General features: G+C 36.8%; 1 protein-coding gene across 1 annotated transcript in view; it reads left to right on the forward strand.

Annotated features, from left to right (window-relative positions):
* LOC149788907 (hepatocyte growth factor receptor-like) overlaps nucleotides 1–24,940 on the forward strand; it is a 102,962-nt gene that overhangs the window by 8,234 nt on the left and 69,788 nt on the right. Inside the window, exon 5 of the mRNA XM_089973568.1 lies at nucleotides 16,336–16,502. Coding sequence (XP_089829694.1) covers nucleotides 16,336–16,502 — 167 coding nt within the window. The remainder of the gene's footprint in view (nucleotides 1–16,335; nucleotides 16,503–24,940) is intronic.

Here is a 24,940-nt window from a genome sequence, read left to right on the forward strand (position 1 = left end):
TCTGATTTAAAAAATATCACCAATGAAATCACCCACACCCAACTATTTAGTACTGGCACAATCGCCTAAAAAAGACCTATATCAGTCACTATTGAACCAAGGCAAACAGGGAAGGAAATAATCAGCAGGGAGACCTCCCCAAACAAAAGCAGGCCAATAAATTCCAGGTAAACAATAGCACATCTATAATAATGCCTGAGGGCGCCACTAATCAAAGCATATACTACAGAACCTCAACTGCTCAACTACCTACCACAATAGTCAAACCCCGGGGCCATCTAAACCGTTAACAGAGAAGGACCTCATATATAGTCAAACGGATAAGGATAACCACAATAAGAAGAGAAAGAACCCCACCCCTAGCCCCAAAACAATCAATATTAAATGGGACAGGTAAGGTAAAGGAAAAGGCCCCCTCAAACAGGAAAAAAGCTTACACCTAAGAAAACCCTCTCTAAACCTGAACAGGAAAAAAGAACCACCCTACCCACCAGTCAAATAAAAAACTAAAACCAAGTCCAATTCTGAAAACACACAAGTTGCCCCAGCTAAAAATAATGACAACCCAAAACCAACCACTCACCCCCAAATTGGCAAAACTAACCCCACTCAGGCATCAACACCCAAAAAAACAAACAAATTTCACCCTGAAAAACTAACCTTATCCATTAAAAGCCCCTCAACACGTTTACTTAACAAAACCACAAATAGTATAGTAGGGGCCTTCTACAGGGTTTATTCAGGGCAATTCAGAATCATTCCGACCAACAACAGGATACATAATAGTACACTGTAGCACTCAGAACCAAATGGCGACATTTTTTTAAATAGAACACATAAACAATATCCCAATAACTGTAGAGAAACACTATAAAACTAGGCAGTACACTCAAGCAACCAACAACGTCCCAAAACAAAACCTAAAATTAACTCCTACCCATACCTGATAAACCACAAACAACCTACGCCCAGACCACAACAAACTACCTTCAAAGCAGTATTAAAACTAAAAGGCAAAATCCAAAAACTTACAAATGAACAATTAACCTTTCAGCTAAAAGAAGGGGGGACACCCATTAACAGGGCTTTCAGATTAAAAAACTACAAAGGGCAAGAGACCAACATGGTAGTACTGGAATCAGAACTGTAACCAATCAAACCACTAGTACCAGTATCCCCTCAAGAATAAGATACCGCATTGAGCCTTACAAAAACAAACCAAGGCTATGCACCAAATGTCAACATTGGGGACACTTTGCCTCAAAATGTAAATTTCAAACAATCTGCAAACAATGCGGGGGAAACCATAGGGGGGTATGCAGACAAACAACCCCCAAATGCACCATCTGCAGAGGCCCTCATCTACCCCAATCACCAGACTGCCCACATTCAATCAGAGAAAACTAGATTATCCAACTGATGAATACCAAACATTTGCAATATCAATTAGAAAAAAGGAAATCCTCAAAAATAAAACACCTTATCAACAAGACTCAAACAACCCCGAACCAGTCCCACCAAAAACCCAGAACCCACCACCCCCCAAAAAAACATACAAATAGCCAAACCACTCAACCCCCCACCTTCTTCCGATCAGTATCAACAAAACTCCCCACATAGAACATGAACCAGAAATAGCACGAACCATTGAGCAAATCAAAATCTTGATATAAAAAACCTCTTAATATCATAAAACAACGTACAACAAATAGAGGAAACATTGCAATTAATTCTCCATAAGAAATGATGACACTATGGTTCATCAGTCAAATAGCTAATGACCACCACCACCATGATTAACACAAATAAAAATAGCAAACCGTCCATTGGTGGAGTGACTAATGCAAACTAGCCCATAAAGAAAAGAAAAAAGCTCTCAATAAATTTAGACATACAGGTAACTCTTTAGACTTTAACAACTACAAAAACAGAGAAAAGAAACTTAAAAACATAATCAAACAAGCCAAAGAGAATAGTTGGAGAGAGTATTGTACTAACATCAATATCAAAACTAGCACCAAGGAAGTATGGGACAAAATCAAAAAAAATAGGGGAAAAACAACTAACTGGATCCCTAAAATCACAGGAGCCAACACCAATAAGGAAAAGCGGATCAATTGGCAAAATACTTCTCAGAAATGAGTAGGAACCTAAACCACACTACCTCATTTCAACAACACAGATCCAAAGTAGAACAAACACATAAAAACCTATTTAGCGACCTAGGACCAAAATAATTCATCCTAAATAAGGATATAACAACATATAAATGGGACCAAGTAGTAAGATCAAAAAAGCAAATATCACCTGGGGAAGATCAAAAAGGATACTCCATGTACAAAACCTTACCGACTAACATCAAATAAACTGCAATTAAACTGCTAAAACAAATATGGAAAACAGGAAAACTACCCAATAAATGGAAAAATGCTGTGGTAATCCCTATACTAAAGCCATAACAAAGACCCCAATAATGTCAGCTCATATAGACCGATCTCATTAACAAACAACATATGCATAATTATGGAAACTATCATCACCAATCGACTAAAAAATCACCTCGAACAAAACAATCTAATATCCGAAAACCAATGCGGATATAGAAACAAAAGATCCACGACGGATCAACTATTATGACTTGAAACTATGATTAAATTGGCATTTAATTAAAAAAAGGAAATCAGACAGGAATCTCATAGCGGTATTCATAGACTTTGAAAAGGCATTTGACCTAGTGTGGACTAAAGGCTTATTAACCAAATTAAATCACTACGCCACAACAGGCCGAAAATACAACTTCATCGAAAACTTCCTAACGAACCGCAAGATAATGACCAGAGTCGGTGACACTCACTCTGAGTTACAACCCTTAGAAAACGGAATTCCACAAAACGTAAAATAAACAAGCATCTCCCTACACGACAATACAAAATCATGAAATGAAATACAAAAAAATTGCACGATTCCTGGGAATGTATCATGATGAGCAGTTAAGCTGAGGACACCACACCAACGAATTAATTAAAAGATGTAATAGGGACCTCAACCTCCTTAAAAAACTTAAAAGGGACCGACTGGGGATCCAATCAAGAAACACTACTAACCCTATACAAGTCACCGATTAGATCCTAACTAGACTACGGATGCCAAATATACAACTCAGCACCTAAACAGCATCTTAAAAAACTAGACAATACACAAAGAAAAGCCCTCATTACAATCATTGGCATGCTGCCATCAACATCTCTAGCAGAACTCCAAGTACTAACCGGAGAACTCCCGCTATGTCTCCAACGACAAGAACTGATACTAAGATACGCAGCCAGATTAACATTCCACTCAAATTCCCACCCCACTAGAATAGCGATAGAAAAGTGTGACAAACATTTATCACTAAACTGCAACACCTAACTCCTACAAGGAAATTAGTACACGAACTTATAGAACAACTCCACATCACAACAGAAGAAATTAACACCAACTACTCAAATTTCCTTAAGATATGCACTGATGGATCAAAAACTAAAGGGCCAGACAAAATAACAGCCGCATTTGTCATCCCTAAATTAAATATCAAAGAAGGACATAGACTACCCGACCACTGCTCACTATATACGGCAGAATTCTGGACCATAAAAGAAGCACTTAAATGGTTCGAGACTAACAACATTCCAATGACAGTAATTATAAGCGACCCACTTAGCGTCATCTCCTCAAGACTTAACAACAATACCAAATACAAAGAAAATTTTCTGAAACAAACCAACTCAACGCTAAAAAGCCTAAACAACAATAAACAGCACATAGAATTCCCGTGGATTCCATCCCATATAAATATACCAGGCAATGACCTAGCAGATTCAATAGCTAAACAAAAACTTAACAAACCTAGCCACGTCCAATTAGACTACAGTGTTAGCGAAATATACAGCATAACAATATCATTAATGACAAAAAAATGGCAGGAAAAATGGAATGACAGTACCCAAGGTAGGAAACTTTACAATATCATTAATGAAGTCAAAAGAAACAGGAAACCACCCGTACTCCAAAGTAAAGATCAAAAGATAATTAATAGAATATATACAGGTCAAACCAAACTGGCTACCAGTTATGGCAAGCACATAGGACCATTCCCACACAATCCTAATTGCTATTATTGTCGGGTGCCTGAGGACCTACCGTACATGTTCAATATATGCCTTAAATTTAAACAAGAAAGGGAGATATTCAAAACAGATCAAAATAAATTAGGATCCCCAGTTACCTTCCCAGAAATCCTAAACAAATCCAACCCTAACCTAAACAGTACCTATAAAAATATAATAACCTACTTACATAAAACAGGCTTAGATAAAAAAAAAATATATAGCCAATCATTAATATATCAATAAATAGTAAAATAAAGAAAACTCAATAGGGACCAACCAGATTAGACGTCCTTGAACCCTCTTAGAAGGTTCGAGTAATCAACAAGGATATCTATCTGGCACTAAAATAATTCTGATCAATTAACTTCCAATAGGGCACAATTAAAACCATATATCAAAACCTAAAAATTAAAAAAAATTAAAAAGTATCATACTAAAATACTATAAAAATACTATTCAAAAAATAAAATTAATAACTATCCATATCCATTGACATAACCATACAAAATAAAATAAGGAAAACGTAATAGGGACCAACCAGATCAGATGTCCTTGATCCCTCTTAGAAGGTTGGAGTAATCGACAAGGATAACTATCTGGGACTAAAAGTAATCTGACCAGTTAACCACAAATAAGGAAAACACATATTAATACCTAAAAATAAAAACTTCATACTAATAAACAACATAAATAGGAATCAGGATAAATAGTTAGAGGCTACCCAGATTTAAAGAAAGGGAACCAACTTAAACAACAAAATATATATATATATAATTTTTTTAAAAATAAAATATTATTGCATAAAATTAATTTTAAAACATACAAATAAAATTAAACAAATTTTTCTTTCTATTTTATCAAACAACCCCTCTCTCTCTCCTCCTGTCATAAGACTCTCTAACATCATCCAGCTTCAACAATCGTAACTCAACTGAATAAACTAACACCACCACCTAGGTGACAGCTTGTGTGCCATATGCATGTGTATATGCGTGTGTGTGTGTGTGTTGTTGTTTGTTTTTTTTTTGTTTTTTTTGTTTTTTTTTTTCTTTTTTACTTTCTCTGTAGATTATATTTATTATCCATAGATTATCTGATAGCCAGAAATGTTTGATTGTAAGGTGACCCTGGGATGGTTCCCCGACCAGTTGGTCAACCTATTACGGGGTTAATATAAAAAAAAGGTGACAGCACCATAAAATTAATCGTCATACCCGCATCACCCCAAATTGATAAGCCGTATGAGGTGGTCTAAAACCCAGACCATCAGTGCAACCCACAACACAAGATAGGACCCAAGACTAGATTATATAAGGTAGTCTAAAAACCCAAAGACTATCAGGTCCAGCAGCACAAGGCTGCAATCAAACACGAACTAGGCAGTAGGACCCCAAGTTAGTATATATAAGGTAGTCTAAAAACCCAAAGACTATCAGGTCCGGCAGAACAAGGCTGCAAACTAAACCGAATTAGGAACTAAGACCCCACATAAACAAATTAACAATAACCACTACGTTTTTATCAGCAAAAAGTGGACAAAAACCCCAATACAAACAGGGCCCGCCACATCAAGAGGCATTTTCACAACCATAGCTGTCAACCTAGACTCTAAGAACTGCTACTCTAACCAACTCTCGAACAACAACAGCACAGAGTTATTTATTCAAAATACATATATGAAATTAGACCATGGATACCCTGATGTCTAAAGCACTAAAGACCTGTGTCATAAGGTGCCTCCCGAACCTCTACTGACCTCCTTTACCACGAACAGACACCAATACCATACGTGCAGTGCACGACCTAACAAGCAGCAAAGCGACCATAGGTTGGGTCCAATCCCGCTAGTTGCAACACCATAGCAACTGAAAACAGAGTGTGTGTTGGGTCTAATCCCACTCAACTTGGCCCTACACTCAGGTCGATAGGCACTCAATGGTACCTCGAACTGACGTCCAAATTAATAAGTGTTCCGTGAACACATTAAAGCCTGGGAGAAGTGGCACTTAATACCTCCCCCTAGGAGAAATCAAAAAGCCACCTATGGTGGCATTTAATCTTGGCTGGAAACACACCCTGCACAGATTTAGTGATTAAAAGATCTGAGACATACAAAAGAAAACATCGATCAGGGCAAAGAGCGAGCCTAGACAGGTATAACGTAATTTAAAGTCCGGACGTCTGGTTAACGGTCTGCTCCCCTCAGTGGTCTTGAATTGAATGTGTGATGATGAATGGAGTGAGAGGATTAAGGATGCAAAATAAGAATGCTTTGGTGATCAACATATTAAGAATATGAAAAGAATGACATCATTTGTAGTTGTGAAAAAGAAATGAAGAAGAAAAAGAAACAAACATGATGAAATATTTCTGTATAACATATAACTGGTAGGGTGAAACAAATAGAGAAAAGTTTTAGTTGTGAATGTTGGCAAAGAGAGAGGTAAACAGTAATACATGTCTTTGTTTGAAATTGAAGTAGAGTAGGAGGAGGAGGAGGATATACAGTAATGATTAAGTCAGGAACATAAAGTTCCTGTGGCCATGGTAATTGATTACAAGTTGTGAAATTTTGTGAAAGTATTTTTAGCACATTGAAAAGAAATGGAAACTTTCAAAATTGGGAATAATTATCAACAAATGTATGATGTTGTATCAAGTTTATAAATGTATCTAAGAATATACTTGATCAATATTGAGATTGAAATATTACTATTTTTGGTGATGGCATTTTCATTCACTCTTATTAAAAATATGTGGTGGCATATCAAAACCAAGAAAAGAGAAGTAACAGGTCACCATTATGAATCACTACCATCTCACCTCTTTTTATGTGGGTTTGAATCTCGGGCTTCGCCAAAGTGGGTACGTGAGAAAGCTTGCCAGTAGCTTCTTGTGTGTTGGTGGTTATTTCTGCGATTTTCCTGGGTTCTTCCTCCACCATTCATACTGGCCACCATGTATAGACTGTTTTGCTGAAAATGGCATTAAACCCTATAACAATAACAAAACAAGTAACATGTTGGAAAGACTGGTATCATGCAGTTTGTTTTAGAAGAAAAATAAAATAAGAGATATTTCACAGAAAAAAGAGATCTTAAAGTGTATATTATGTACAAAGTATGTTGAATTTTGCATTGTGGCAATTTATTTGTACAGTTAATTATTCATTTGTCATTGTTCTTTTGAAACAACTGCCCATATTCAGCAACAACCTGTTCGTTATTAATATCCAGATTTTTTACTTTATTGAATTGAGGAACTTGTAAATATGGCACCAGTCCATTCAACAAATAAACTGACATGAGATTTGTACTGTGGGGGAAGAAATTTTGTTCCTTTCCAATATTAAAAAACCAAAATTGTGGGGAAGATGTATTTATTGCGTTTTATTTTCAGTATTCATTATATATGTACTGTGTCCATCAGTATTGATAAGAATTTATGGAATGTCTGTATTAAACAGTACAAGTTTGTTAATGCTAGGATAAAATTAATTTGAAGCCAGATCTGTACGATTTGGCCATCAAATCCCAATCTCCCACCCCACCACTGCCACCACCATCTTAACGTCTGCACTAATTTTAGTGGAGGAATCTTGTGTTGTCCCATCATCCGTCAGTATGTTTATAAATATTAGCTAAGGAACTAGATTGTGCAAAAACTACTTGATATAAGGAAATGAAATTTTGTGGGCATATTTATTTGCATATATATTAATATATGTTGGGAAGCTATTTTGTAACAGCATTTTCATGTTTTGTGCATATATACGTTAGCCTAGCTGGTTGTTTGACATTGATTTTTGCCTGGGTAAAGCTTTTATCTGGTTGATGAACCTTTGCTAGAAAAGTAGAACTTTGTATGAAAGTATTTTTAATCAAATTATTATGTTAATTGTACATATGACTGACAATTTATCAGTAATTAAGTAATATTAATGTTTTTTGTAGGCATTTGTAATGCTTATGAACAGAAAACAGAAACAAATAAAATAATATTAAGATTGTCACAGAACTGATGAATGGATGGTTGTAATGCTACGTATGGAGAATGTAAAGACAACATGAACAAAAATTAAGATGAATTAATTAAACGATGATGAATAGAAAAGATTATATTGCACAATAGTTACAAACAAAACAACTGCAGTTAAACCGTTCTTAAGTATTGTCTATTCTCAAAGTTCTTAAGAGCACTTTATGTTCACTGGTATTTCTGCACTGAATTATTATTCACTAATTATATACGTTCTATAATGGCTTCTTTACAGCATAGGTATGCCATCTAATGGTTCCTTCATTGCATAGGTGCACCTTCCTATGGCTTCTCCACTGTGTAGTGAATTATAGGGTGATTTTTGTGACTGGGACGCCAGTGTCCTGACATTCTTAGGTTGTCCTGGGTTTGTCTGCCCTTGTGGCAGGATTCTCTGGCTAGCACAAGTGGTTCAGAGACTGGGGCTCACATGTCCCAACATTCTTGGGACATCCTGAATTGTCTGCCCTTGTGGCAGCATTGCCTGGCCAGGACAATCTTCTGTTAGCAGTCTCATCCTGGCCTTATCTCCCCTCGTTGAAAGCAGCTAAAAAATGAAGGTTATTTTGATTAAAATATTTTAGGATCAATGTGTACATTGCATCAAATGACTTATACTGTGCCTTCATGCTCCGATTTTTTTTTCAGAGCTTGTTTTATGCCACATCTGCAGTTACTTTCATCTCTCTACACTAAATGAAAACAAATCTAACATTTTATGAATGCAAATGGAAATATGAAATATTTACATTCCAGCTGATCTATACAAGCAGATGACATAAAAGCATAGTATATTCAACGTAAGTCTTTTATACTTGAATGTGAATTACAATCAATATATTTGACAAACATAGTCTGTAGGCCATAAACAATGACTTATAATAATACATATGTAAGTAGTGAAAACAGTCTGCTAGTTGTAATGAATAAAACAGAACCCTCAAAACACTACCCCTATTGTACATAAGCAAATAAAGAAGAAGAAAACCTTTACTTCCCGATAGTATGATGTCCAGGTTTTAGCCCCCTCTAAATGTCTAGGTTTTAGCCCCTCTAAATGTCCAGGTTTTAGCACCCTCCAAATGGTTTTAACCCCCCTCCAAATGTCCAGGTTTTATCCCCCTCTAAATGTCCAGATTTTAGCCCCCCTCTAAATGTCCAGGCTTTAGCCCCCTCTATAAATGTCCCGGTTTTAGCCCCCCCCCCCCCTCTAAATGTCCAGGTTTTAGCCCCCTCTAAATGTCCAGGTTTTAGCTCCTGTCCATAGAAATTGTACATGTGACTGCCAACATTTTACTTTGGCATACGGTTGCTTTATAATACCCATTGCAGGCATCATGAAGTTCACAAGCTTCTCAGCTGGTGAGAACTATTATGCCACTATCATCATCATATTACTTACATGAGTTTGTATTCTGCATTGAACTTCAGATAATGCATTTTAGCACAGCCGACTAATATAATATAATATATTTTCAAGTTTTTATTGTACTAAGCATTTAAACTTATTTAATGCATAAATAAAAGAAAGGGATAGTTTTATGTCAATTTGCATCAAAGATGGTACAGTTTGATACTTGACACATTCTAGAGATCTTCTTGGATGCTTCATGATGGAATGATAACATAGGTATGATGGACATTGTATGTGAGGCCTTTTGAACACAAATGTCAGAAGACTTGGACTAAACATAAACTTGGCTAGCATTGATCCTTTTTACACCTACCATCAGATGATTAAAATTTATCACATATTAAGTCTTTGTTGATCGTTGTTTGGCAGTAAATTATGGACTACGTGAATGACAGAATGCTCTGAACGTAGAGAATTAGCATGGATTTCTTGATGATAAATTACATAATGTGATTGTGGCACTGACTTAGCAACAATGTAATAAATATTCGCTCTTAGTATCTCCCTCCACCTTAATTTCAGTTCATTTTAATTTCTAAAACTAATGTTATTTGTCATTTTACCATTTTAATTATAATTGTATGGAACTGTTCTATTTTCTGATTTCTATTACTCTCTTCTGTGTTGGCATTATGATCAGCAAATTAGTTTAATTTATAGTTAAATAAACATTGTAGTAAGTACATTTTTTTTGGACATGGTTCTAGTCGGTACAGATGAATAATTGACATAATTAGCATCATCATGGCCACTGTTTGCTGTGTGTGATATTTTGGCAAAGTGTGTGATGTAACACTGCTATGAATGCGTGCATCATAATTACTACAGATAATTATTTTATATTTTATCCTTTGTAACAACTGGTTAGAGTTTTTGGCAGAGTGCAGATTATTGAAAACCATGATGCACCAAGGAAAATAACAGTGGGGGTACACGTTGAGTCAGGTAACTGATTTTAACTTGTATGGCAAGGACCATGAATAAAACTTCTGTACTTATCACAGATTGCCATTATAGTGCCTAGGACATCAAAATCAGTGATGATTAACCATTCCATATTTAAATGGTTAGCAGTGATTGATGCATATAGTTTGTATTGTTTGTCTGTTTTGAAAACACAAACAATGTTGATAATGCTACTGTAGCTTGACAGGTATTGCTTTACATTATTTGAATATAATGACCAGGATGAATGAGGCCGTTGTTTGTTTATCATATTAAGTTATATGCCTTTCTATGATGAGTTAACATTTAAAATGTGTCATTTCAAAAAGAAATCACATGGCCCCTTCTTTCCCCAAAGTTAAATTAATGGACTCTTAGTACATTGTTTAACGTCTTGATCAATTTGTTATTTATGTCATGGGTGTTTGGGATAAGCATTATCACGGGCTCACTTTGAAATGCACAGAGAGGATACATTTTACCCTACTTATCTATTATATATATATATATATATATATATATATATATATATATATATATATATATATATATATATATATATATATATATATATATATATATATATATATAGAGAGAGAGAGAGAGAGAGAGAGAGAGAGAGAGAGAGAGAGAGAGAGAGAGAGAGAGAGAGAGAGAGAGAGAGAGAGAGAGAGAGAGAGAGAGAGATGTAATATGTTTAATGATAGTGGATAAAGAGCAAAATATATGTACAGCAGAAATTAATATTTATCTGTCTTAAACCCAGTTTTGAATATTTCCTTGAAAACTGTCCTACTGCACTGACCTGTTATGAGACAACCTGTCCTATGAATCCACTTTTTATTGGCATAAGAGGTCTCTGAGGACAGGTTTTGCTTTTATATGCATATTTTTTAAAGATTATGACGAAGTTACTTTACAAAACCTAATGTTCCTTTGTCCCTCTGTTGTATATGGATATTTTTAATGATGATAACCAAGTTACTTTACAAAACCTAATCTTGCTTGTGTACGTCCCTCTGTTGAATATGGATATTTTAAAGATGATAACCAAGTTACTTTACAAAACCTAATTATCTTTGCATCCCTCTGTTGTATACGGATATTTTTAATGATGATAACCAAGTTACTTTACAAAACCTAATCTTGCTTGTGTCCCTCTGTTGTATATGGATATTGTTAAAGATGATAACACAGTTACTTTACAAAACCTAATTATCTTTGCGTCCCTCTATTGTATATGGATATTTTTAAAGACGATAACCAAGTTACTTTACAAAACCTAATCTTGCTTGTGTCCCTCTGTTGTATATGGATATTTTTAAAGATGATAACACAGTTACTTTACAAAACCTAATTATCTTTGCGTCCCTCTATTGTATATGGATATTTTTAAAGATGATAACCAAGTTACTTTACAAAACCAAATTATTTTTGCATCCCTCTGTTGTATACAGACATTTTTAAAGATGATAACCAAGTTACTTTACAAAACCTAATGTTCCTTTGTCCCTCTGTTGTATATGGGTATTTACAGGCAGAAGTTGGATAAAACTATGTACAGATTATAAAAATTTAATGATGGTATTTGAGTCGGTGAGAAAAAGAGTAAAGTTTAGAGATAAACTAAAGGTGGAGAAATATCTAGATGATGCATAATATATTATAATCTACTTTTAGGAAAGATGTTCATGTATATATCAGTTAATATTAACAGACTCACAAGAAAAATTATCTTTCGTTTACATTGATTCCTGTCTTTAGCTTGGCAAGACCTATGTTCCTTGCTCAGAAGCCAAATGCTGCTTACTCTGATCTAAAAACTGTAAGGTGAGGTGTAGACAGCAATATTGGAACTATAGCTACAACTAAAGTTCCTCACACCCCTATATCAACCCACACAGCGCAGAGACATTGTCTCAGAAAATCCTGCTTCCCAGAAGTGAGGACAGGACGAAGATGTCCTGTCAGTCCTTGTATATTCTCATATATGTTACATTGAACAGGCCAACCGTTCTGGACTCCTACCTCCTCCCAACTGCTGATTAAGGTGAAGGAGGAGGAAGAGATCTGGTCTTTTATCACTGGATCTGTGTCCCAAGGCTTTAGGTTTGAAGGACGCTAAAATTCTCTCAAGGTTGGAGAGATTATCTAGGGCTAATGTCTTGTCTAGATCTCTTCTTGCTCCCTGTCTTGGCCATGGTTAAGGAGCATTACAAGTAAAGACCAGGAGTTTGCTGGACAGCATGGTCCACAACATGCGACATACACACGTTGAGACCTTTGGTCTCTGGAGCTAGTTGTAGGGTTCACACTCCTTCATGGTCCTTTAAAGTGCCTCTGTGGATGCTAGAGCAGCTCAGGTAGGTATTTCCATGGGGACCTAGGCTCACAATCCAGTTAAAGCATTAGAGGTTTAAGACTAAAGGCTATGTCTATATTTGCCATAATATTGCATGCCAACCATTTTTCGACAGCCTATTCCATCCAGCTGCCTTTCAACATTTGTTAGTAGCAGTAGCCAAAATATGAAAATGTTTTATTCATGCCCATGCCTCTATCCTACAATATTTTTTGATGCTTGGTTGATCCCCAATGTCTGGCTATAGACTGTTGGATGAGGTTGTTCTCACTGTTAGTCCATAGTGACCAGGCTGGGTCTTTTTCCCATCCCAGGGAAATTGGAGCTTACTCCATCTCGAACATTTTCCATGTGGGGATGAATTTTCTCATAAACAGAGGATTGGGCCATATGACAGAGTAGACAATATCCTGACCATGTAAAAGGCACCAAGAACCAAGAGAACATTGTCAGCTTGTCTATTTCTTCTGAGGACCTTGAAATCCAAAGCAGACCCAGTTTTCCTAGGCAGATTGTTTTTATGCCCCATAGTTTCTATGACTTGCAAACTAGAAGCCACACAGGGACCTTCTGGTTGCTCAGGTAAGTCCATCATCATCCAGTTTGGTTGTCAAGGCTATCTGGTTTCTGGCTAGAATCCCCATGACCCCAAACCCCACTTTTCTTCTTTTGCTGATGCATCAGATTCTGGGTGGGGTACTCAGCTGGAGCTAAAAGGGCTGATTCTTTAGGGTTTGTAGTCCCAGGAAGACTATGTTGTCTGCATCAATAATTTGGAAATGCAGACGAGTGTTCTTCAAGGTTGTATCTACAAAATAAAAAGTCACCGCATAATGGTCTTCTCCTACAACATGATGGTAGTGTACCTTCAGCAGCAAGGAGGCACACTTTACTCATGTCTCTGCATGGAAGTTTGGAACCGCATTTATCAGACAATTTCAGAAGTGATTACCCTCTGAGATCGTCACATTCCTGGTGAGAAGAATATTTTGGATTACTGTGTGTCCAGGAAGGGCAAGATAGTCTTCATGGCATCATCTCTGCACTAATCCATAATAGATTCCCTGCTCAGACTTTGAGGGAAACCCATGGGGGACATGTTTATGTCAAGTCTAAACAACAAAATCCCATTTTACTTTTTGCCAGTCTCAACTCAGAAGGCCTTGGCTGTGGACACTTTCAGCCAGAAATCGGAACATCTGTTCACTTGTGCCTTCCCACCCTTCTTAATGATGATTCCACAAATACTTTAAACATTAAGGACACCCACTGCTCAGCTGATGTTTTAGCCTCTCTATGGCCTAGATGATCTTAGGTCTTTCATCCTGCTGGTAGTCTAACCAAGGACATTACCCCAGATAAGGGACTTTTAGTTGCAGCAATTGGGCTCTCTCCTCTACAACAGTTCACAAATCGTGCACCTTCAGACTTTGCTCCTCTCACACAAATTCTGCTTCATGACAAGTTTTTAACCAAAGTTGCCATGTGCATGGTTGAGTCCAGAAGATGATCATTGTTCCACGTCTATGATGCCATATGGAGATTCTTTTATGATTGGTACAGTAGGAAATGTGTTAATCCTTGATGTCTCTCTCTGAGTGCAGTGGCTGATTTTCTTCTCTTCCTTTTTGAAGATAGCCAGTGTTCAATTTCCACTATCAAATGGCTGTGGGCAGCCCTATCCAGCACACTAAAATTGATGACAGGCCTGGTTGTTGTTTCTCGTAATAATGCCCAGATGGAATCTCATGTTTTGTGGCCACATGTGGGTGAAGCTTCTTTTAACAACCTTACCCTCTACAGGGATCATATGCTACCTGGTGAAGAGGGTAGTGAAGTTGCTGAAAAAAAAATGCAAACTGAGCCTTCTTCTATTAGGAAAGCAAAAACAACTTTGCTCAGTCATTGTATTAGATGTGCACTAGGTGACAGGAGCCTGCAACCTTTGAGATGTAACTTAAGACCTTAGAAGACAGGCAAAAAAATTGGTATTTCCTATTGCACTGGTTTTAAAATTAGGGTAGGTAGGTAAGTAGTTTTTGTTAACAAATAACATGATATATCTTATATCAATTAGTATATATAATGCAGAGATGCTTCCATGATTTCAGCACAAGGGGGATTTCCCTCTTGTCACAAACATAAGGGTGAAATATAACAAAAATGAAGGGAAGGGGGAACTAGCCATAGTTCAGTATTTGCAGAACACTCGGAAGTACCTTTTCTTTAGACTGTTTTTTTAATTCATTGGGTACATACATTAAAGAAACATATAATTCATAGAAAACATTATGTGATTTAGCCTATTAATACATATTTTAGGTCAAAAACACATGGGACAATGGTATTTTATGGAATTTGAGAAGCACTTTAAGATAGAGGTTTTTTCATATATCACTAATTTTATGAAAATATGAAGAAAAGGCAGTAAAGCAAATTACATCCAACCTATCTACAACATGTTTGCAAGCAAATTAGACAAATACAAAAACCATAAATTTGCAATCCTATCTCAGGATTGTTGAAATGAAGCTGTAAAGTGAGTGCTTATTTTAAGAAAATCTGTTTCCAGAAGGAGGTGCAACAACAGGCAAGAATGGTGCTATATTTCATTATTTGTACTTGGCTCTGTGCTGATTTATTTATTTGAATGTTTCAGGTTATCATCTGTGAATAGTTAAAGTATTGTTTTATTGTCATCAATGAAATTAAATGTCAAAGTTTTGAGGTTTTTGAACTGTCAATCATGTACTTAAGGTTTATGTGACCATCTTGATCTCTACACCATGTTTTTCAGACATGAATTCATGCAAGTACATTAGAAACTATAGTAATTAATTATGACTGATATGTGTACTTAGATTACATCATTGTTCAGATTGGTATATTCTGTGATTACATACATGAAAATGTTATGTGCATTACTTTCTTAAGGTTTAAGATTCAACTGAGTGTATTATAATTTACCTATATATAGACTTTTGTAGAAAAATTGAAATTACAATTTTTAAGTGGTAGTTATTTTCAGCCAAACAGCAACCATCATTCTTTGATTTACAGAATTTAATATATCACAACATATAGGCTGGTCCAATCACTCATAAAATAATTAGGTGGCTGTGACCTTGAAGAGGTATTTTGACATTAGACACTGATTATGAAATAGAAACAGGGCATGGTAAGTTCAGTCAGTGATGGTTTGAATGATAGATGATTTATGTGGAAGCTTTGTTTTACTTTATTTCTTTATAATACACCCATAAATTTAAATTGACCACATTAGCAATGCCACTTTTATTGTCACTGTGGCAATATCAGATTTTTTTGCTCTGATTTTTTATGTCCCATTATCAAATGCTTCTTTAATACAGTGTGCAGAGGACATCTGTTTTCTTCTGATGGATACATGTCTTATTTTTATTTAGGATCCAAACATCACAGATGTCTCACCTACCACAGGCCCTATGGCAGGGGGAACGATGATAACCATCAGTGGTACAAACTTCCTCATTGGTAACCAAAACATCAAGGTCAATGTTTCTGATGGACCCGTTAGTAGGAGCTGCACGAATCTGACGATAGCTAGAATTCTGTAAGTTAGAACTCTGTAAGATAATTAATGCTGTAATATTGACATCATTTATGATAAATCAAAGAAAGTGTTATAACAGAAAGAGAAATATGTTGTTCTACAACGTAGACTTTCTACTCATGTTAAAAAATACAGCAGATAAATCATACTTTTTGAGACCTGATTTATTTTAGGCCAAAAATTAATGCTTTCAAAACTGGAGTTTACATCTGGATTTTAGACTTCTAGGCCTTAGATCTAAAGCAGACCAGTCTGAACTGCAAAGAGACAGATGAAATGTTGCAAAACGTAGGATCTGTTTGAGAGTTGGAGTAAAAGGGGGCCAGGACATGAAAGTCATGGGTTCAATAAAAATTAAAAAACGAGCCCAAGCTGGCCTCTTCTGCACATGCATAGGCGAAATGGCCAAATTTATTTTAAACTATTTTGCACTTTGGCCTTAAATATTATGATGAAGAAAGGACTTGAATTTAATTATCATATTAACTGTGTTTTCATTGAGGTTCACTCATGTTGGATACATTTATCCCAAATGCATTCATATATGTTTTAATGTGAGAAAAGCAAAATACTGGAGATCAAATTTGAAAATACTTCAGTGAACAAAAATGATAGAGTGACAACCTTGAAAAATCATTGTCAGCTAAAATAATCGTCTCCTTTACAAGGTACATATGTAAACTGTATGAATATTTACATATAAAATATGCAAATTCTAAAGCAGTTCTTTGAATGGAGACGTTCGTAATATCAGGCCCATCCATTTGTAAGTCCGTAAGTTATTAGAATTGTCATCGAGTTTTAGTTATACTGAATCATAAAGCATGAGTTGCTATGGTGCATAAAGTGCTGCAGAGCAATAAAGACCTTGACAGGATTTTAAAATGGCAAAAAGAGCAGCAGATATACTTTTAGGTAAGGCTTTTGATTCACCTTCTGAAAATTAAGTTCAGCTTATAATTGACAAAAGAACTGATCACAGAAAAGATGTTTATTATAGAAGGCTGTAAATGGAAATGCACCACATTATTTACAAGGCATGTTTTGGCAGATAAAATCTCATTACTCATTACACACTGCAAATGATGGAAAGCTCTTGCTTCAGAAACCTAAAACACAGCAATTTAAGCAGAGCTTAACATTTTCAGGGTTCTTATCTGGAACAGGTTGTCTTACATTTTAATACAAAACATGCTCATTTTTTGTTATACAGCTAATGTTTAGACTATATGTTTAATAAGAAATCAGTATTCTTTTTAATATCGGTGATACAAAACATGTTGCTATTACATAGGTGGTACTTTTCCTTGTGGAAAATACCATGACATGATAGTGAGAATTCATCCTCGGCAAGGATGCAGAAGATTCTAGAACACTAGATCACCCCTGGAATACCCAATAGTTTCCCATGCATGCTATCCTTCATTCTTTATTCATCACAGAAATAACATGCTGCTTAAATTAAATGTCATAGACAAATTGTCTTCATTTCATCTCTTATGTACAGAATTACTTCAGATCAAGTATTTTTTCAGTTCGAATTGAGCTCATTTTGAGAGTTGTTAGCATCATTTCTGGTTACATATAGGCTATATTGCCCCACCTGAATATTTGCATAACTATTATTGTTGAGAATGAATTCTTGCTTATAATAAACATCTTTAGCTTTCTTTTTGTATTAAAACATCAGTGATTGTTTTAATGCTCATATTTAAAACCCAGAAAAGGTGAGTTGTTGCTGTTATCATTTTAGCATAGATTTAGTCCATGCAAATACATTTATATATTGTTATGACTCTAGGTTTTAAACTGTGTAACAGAAAGAAGTCAAGTCAACAATTTATGTCTCTAAAATACAGATTGTAAATTTAAAACTAGAATGTTCCAGATTAATTCCAATTGTCTTAAGTATCCTGATTAACACAGTGATGCAGTCCCAAATATTTTTGAATGGGTTCACATTAAATCTAAATTTAAGTATACAAGTACATATATGAAATAGCACTTTAGTAATTCCTGTGAATAATTTCAAAAAAATAATTCCACTTGAATTATATCTTATGTCAACAACACAACTACAAACTCTTATCATAGATAGATCGATATTTTGAGAACAGGAATTACTCATATGTTTATTAAATCCTTATTTATATACATTTTAACTTTACCTAGTTGTGATTAATATCCAATTAATTATAAGCAAGACCAAGCCTAGAATGTTCCAAATTCAAATGCTGTGTAAACATCCGGTTTACAACTTATACGTTTAGACAATGTATATAATGTATACATTTACTGATTTTTTAAATAAATCTTCTTAACGGCATTCTCTTTGAGCAGTTGGAATTGTTTTCCTTCTCTGGGTCACTTGGATCTCACTGAAGAATTGCTATAGCCTCTGTGAAGGCACTGGGTTGGTGAACTCCCTCTCAAGGGAGATTGTAAACATATGGAAAGTGCGTCGCACCTTCCCATTAGGGAGGAACAGCACCTACCCTATTCTGTGAGGGCAGAGAGCAAATCACACACTCCTGTGAAGGATAAGCTTGACCTCTCTTTTCGTTTAGGATGAAGAGCAAGTCACACCCTCCCCACAGGAAGTAGTAGCACCCTGTTTGATCCAGAATGGCAGAGATTGAGTCACACCCCCACTCCCTCTTCAGCACCCACTACCATTCCACAGCTCATTGTAGGTTAGAAGTGAACTGTTGATCCCTCCCCCTTGCCCTACAAGGTAGACAGCAGTTCTCTTCAAGTCCCTATGGCCAATTTTTGGTGATGGGATCAAGCCACCTGGTAAGAAGATAGCACTGATCTAAGTCTATCAGATCTGGGCAAGGCTTTTCTGCTGATCTGAGTTGCATGACTGGTCTTTCACCAGTCACTGTGAAAATATGAACCATGTAGCATGCATGGATTGGTCATTCCTGGATATTGGTTATTAGTCAGTTGAGCCTGTTTGGTTGGGGATAAAGACAGATCTAGACCACCTTCTCCAGACTGGTTTCATCTCATTGGGGATTAGGAATCATGGTACAGATATCAGACTAAGGAGGGGTTTCATATCAAAGTATCCACCTTTTTTCTATATAATTCCTCACTATTCCTACGGGATGTGAGCCCTTCCACTGCAGGAACATTATTCACCCTTTTTTGGTATACAGCCATAGCCTTGAGGACCTTGGCCACATGGTATAGAGGTTGATGATGTGAGCTCTGGACCTCAAATTCCTCATGACCTCAGATCAAAAAGAGAGAGTGGAATGGGTCTTCTTCCTCAAGTGTTCCAATAAGGTGGAGTGTCCTTCTCCCCCATCCACTGAGCCTGACAGTCCATTAGCTCCATGCTAGGGGTTAAGACTCAGATCCCTCTTACATCCCACACAATTAATGGATATTGGGTTGCATCGTCCTGCCTTTCAGGAACAAGAATGTAATGATGTCTTTTCTGTCCTCATCATTTCAAATCAGTTAGATCCAAAAAAGGTTTGTCCTGCCTTTGGGTCTGCTGCTTGTTCCCCACCCACCACCCCGACATTGAGACCTTTGGTATCTGTATAACGCTATATGTTTAATTCATGTACCTGGCCAGTTAAAAATCCCACTTTTGGATACCAAAACAATTCGGGTGTAAATTTCAATGTGAACTTGGGCATGCCTCTCAGCTTAAACACTTCTGATGCTGCTGCCCTGGAAGCAGAACATATCTTTGGTGAGATCATCCCCTCTTTGTTTACTGATCCTTCACATTTGCTCCTTGCCTTTCAGACTGGCCCAAAATTGAAATCACCCAAAGGATTTATCAGTGGGTTCATTAAAGCCACACAGGCTGTATCAAAGCAACAACCCGTCCCATGTGAAAATTCCACATCATCAGTTGAATCCTAGGAAAAAGCACCACAAAGCCCCAGATATGGAAGCTTGCAGATCATTCCCTCTGTCCTAAAGACAAGGGTGGGTAGCAAGAGGGGCCTGCTGCCTCTCCTGCTGAGTGTTCATCTTTGGTTCCAGTAGGCTCCATTGGCTAGACCCCATTTCAGAGTCTTTGTCTGGCATAACAGTCAGTGACTGGGTCCTTTCTCTTGTATAGGTGGTTTCCAGTTTCAAGTTTGGGATCACAGTGTCTATTTGGGTATACCATGCCTGGTGCAATTAAAGAAAGAGGCACACTCCCTTCATTAGATGAGTGAATTTTAAGAGGTTCTTCAGCCCAAATGTCACTAGGTATCCCAATTCTTGTTTGATGACTCGTTGATCCACAGTAGCCAGCTAGAAACCCTTAAATCTGTTTTGCTATTGGTCCACAGTGACCAGGCTGGATCTCCTACCCAACCTAGAGAAATTGGAGCTTATTCCTTCTGATGATTAACAATGTGGTGATGATTTTCCAAACAAACAGTATTAGTCTGTCCCTCAGGTCTGAGTAGTCAAGATCCTGTCCCTGTTAGAGGTGCTGAGAGCAACGACCAAGTTGTTGCCTCATCCATTTCTCTGTCTGCCAGGGACTTGATAGTTCTCACAAAATGGTCTCTACACCAATCCATATCCGAGTTGCTGTTCCAAGATTCGGGGACACACTTGCTTGAAAGCTAAACATTAAGCTTCCCTTTTTGGTTTCCCCAGAACCCATGCAGAGGACTTGGACAATGGATGCTTTCATCCTTATTGTGTGATCATGCTGTTTGCTTATGCCTTCCTATCCTTCAGGATCATCCCTCATGTACTTCACAAGTAAGGAACTCTGCTTCTTGGTTCATTTTGATGACACCCTTGTGGCCCCACTGTGGACCATCCCAGGACTTTAGGGAGGGATGTCGTGTTGCAGCACAAGCACATTTCTCTGCAAACAACCCGCAAATTCTCCATCTTTTCACTTGGCTCATCTTGAACAATCTAACTACCAGGATCAGTTTTTGAATTAGTATCCTAGTTCCTTATTAAGTCAAGGAAAAGATCCATATCTAAGGCAAAGTAGAGAATAAATCTTACTGTCCTTCTGTGAGCACAGTGACTGATTTCTTCTCTTCCCTTTTGAAGAGACATAATGCTCAGTTTCTGCTATCAACGGGTAGAGGGCAACCCAACACATTCAAATTTTCTATTTACAAGGCCATTAGGATGGGAGTCTCGCTTAACAAATCTGTTCAGGTATTTTGAGCTTCCAAGTTTTGCTTACCAATGCGTATATCGAATCTTTCTTTGATCTTGTGGTCTCCGTAATGTGATTTTACTGTCAGTATGTCTAAAATACAGTTTTAAAGGACATCGATTGTAAATACCATTTTATTGTTGAAATCTACCATTTTTTGAAGTTAAAAGATTTTAAAAAGAACCAAAAAACCCCAATACCTGATGCACTCTATCCACACAGTACAGAAACCAGTCAGAACCAGACAACTGGGGACAGGTTACACCCATGCAGTTATATCGGCAATGATGTGTACGAAGTGTCAAAAAATTAGGCCCCTCCCCAAAAAATAACTTGGTTTTGCCTTCGAACTATTTTACTATTTTTCGTTGTACATGCGTACAATGTTATCTAGGGTGAATAAGTGTTTTTCCAGGTAAGCGACTGTATTAACATATACCTTGCCAGAAATTACTTGCGACGAGGCACATTAAAAGCATGATATGCACGGGTATTTTACTCTGAATATTACTCACTCTCCAATGGATTTAAGGAAGATCAATGTATAACCGACACACTGGTTGTGTTGGATCACGTCAAGGAGTGTACACTCTCCATTGTTCTCCAGCCATAGGGGTAAGTGTTACATTTATATTTCATTTGATATGCGAAGCTTATTCAGTTTGTAATGTCTTATCGTAGAATAATGCATTTATTACAACACAGATTTGAACTTTGAATTACAAGTCGCTATTAGAGATTAATGTATTAGCATATATCTAGAGATTTTACAGAAACTATTATTATGACTAGTTTGGTTTTATTGTAGCTGATTGTGACTCTGACTATGACTAGAGCTGACTAGAGTTGTCTAGAGCTATCTGAAGCTGTTTAGAGCTGTCTGAAATTTCCAGAGTATTTAGTGCTGTGTGCTGTTGATACATATGTATGTTATGTATGTATGTGGTGGAGCCATGGACGTAGACGTAGCTAATTAGAGGGTGCTGTATGATGTCTGTACGTGTGTATACGCATGACTGTACATGTGGTGGATCTGTGAAGGGGGTGAGCGGTTGATAAAAGTGCGCCAAACCAAGGACGTGGTGAAACTGTGTGGTTCATCAGAGTATGAATCATACGACTGTACAAGGGTCTAGAAGCATATGTGTGTGGTCCAGTTGTTGTGTCAATTGGGTGCATTTTTTATGTTCATAAGATTATTTTGAATCATAGTTGTGTTCCAAGAGATTATGTGAATCTCTCTGACAGTTTATAGTTTATTTGAAACACATTTGAATATCATAAGATTGTGTGAATCTCTCTTATAGTTTATTTGAAACACATTTGAATATCATAAGATTGTGTGAATCTCTCTTATAGTTTATTTGAAACACATTTGAATACCATAAGATTATTTTGAATCTTAATCGGAACCCATGCTTGAGATTATGTCCATCTCTCTTGTAGTGTATACTATTATTTGCAACGTATCTGCAGTCCGTGAGGTTTCTTGGATCTGTATTTCATACTGAATTCATCATTTTGGTTTATTTTCAATGTGTGACTGATTGTGTAGAGTGATTGGATCAATCATATGTTGAGAGCGTAAGAGAATCATTGTATTTATACACCATATATTTTTCTTTTTTAATTCATTTCATAAATTTCCATCTTTCACACATTGTGTTTGTGTCATTCATTTAATCAAAAACCAACTCGGTTTCTATTCTGCGACACTAAGTTATCTGACAAGACTGACACATGCAAAGAAAGCTGTAAATTGGTTCGATTATTATTGTAATTGGAGAGCTTAAAAGCAAAAGGGGGATATTTATTGAGGTGTGATAGTTATTTTAGGAGCGTTCCTATCAAAGTTTCGTTTTGTTAATAGCCCTCTCAGTGTTTCAGTTCAGTATCTCTTTCTTTTAAGATGCACTGTCAGCTCTCCAAATCTCTTTACAAAGATAGATAGATAGATTGATCGATTGATATGAACTTATCTAATTTTACCATGTTGTATTCATCTAGGATGTTGCTTGCATCGAAGTTCAAGATTTACTTTGCAAGAAACAGTATTAAAATGCATTGAACATGTAGCAGTGATACATTACATGCTTTCCTTTTCCAGAACTCCTAGTTCCAGTCCAAGCTAATTATTCCCTCCTCCACACAGTATTGGAGTTCCAGAATTAAAAAGGAAATGATCCCAGTCTGATGCCTTAGTCATAGCCAACATATGGATTATATCCTCTTTTCTTTTCAACTCCATTTGTTACAAGTACATGTGTGCCAGGTTGCCCACTGAAATTTGTCTTTTCTGTCTTTTTACATTTGTTATACCAATCACATACCATTTTGTGTTAAGTGAGCATTACCTCCTTAGTCCTTGCTTTATTTGAGTGTTTTCTCAGATTTTGTATAAGGTTTTTGTGCATTTCTTAAAAAAAGGTCTTCGGTTACTTGTAATCCCCATCATAGTTTTGTGCCAGAGTATTCATTACGTGTCCTGCATGGATTCCCGGAATTTGTTTCTTTTCTGTGAGTTTGTTTTCTCTTTAGTGATTACTATGTCAGTGGGTTTGCATAAGTGGGTATGCAAGAAGGTCCCATTGGACACACACCCCTTCTGCCTACTGTGCTCTGTTTGTGCCTGATTAGTTGTCTCTGGACTGATCAAGTGTAAGATTTCATGAAAAGTTACCACACATACATAAGCAGGAAGAAACATCCTACTTCCTCATCTTCTTCACTGAATAACCAACCCTTTTCCCATGATGTGTCTGGCTCTGTGTCCATATTGGGGAAATATCTCCCAATGTGGGACAGGAATGCTTTAGAATGACTGATGTGATTTTCCAAAGGCCAGGGATCCCTGGCACTCATTTCAAATCATAAGGGTCCATGGGGGATCCTTCCTTGGTCCCTCCCAAGGAAGGGAAAATACTTGATAGTGAGTTGCACCTCCCAATTACGGACAAGCAATGCCCTATGAAGGTTGATGTCCCACTGGCAGAGATGGGCTAATTGCACCTTCTTCAGAGGGAAGAGTGATGATCTGAAATGGAGTTGTTAGATCGTCTTTACTGGATGGGTCTTTGTTCGTTTTCCAGGCATCAGTCACTGGACACCATTCACAAGTGACTAGGCACCAGTCGGCAGTGATATACTGATCACTGGCGACTGAGCATTGGTCACTGATTACTATGTTTTGATTTTCAGTCTGGAGAAAGGGATCAGGTAGATTTCCAATCTGTTTCTACGTTTCTGCTTGATCCCTATGGGAATAAGGATTCAGGTTGTACTTGATAAA

The sequence above is a fragment of the Sinohyriopsis cumingii genome, chromosome 11 (assembly GCF_028554795.1).
Source record: "Sinohyriopsis cumingii isolate HCF-2022 chromosome 11, ASM2855479v2, whole genome shotgun sequence".
Lineage (NCBI taxonomy): Eukaryota > Metazoa > Mollusca > Bivalvia > Unionida > Unionidae > Sinohyriopsis > Sinohyriopsis cumingii.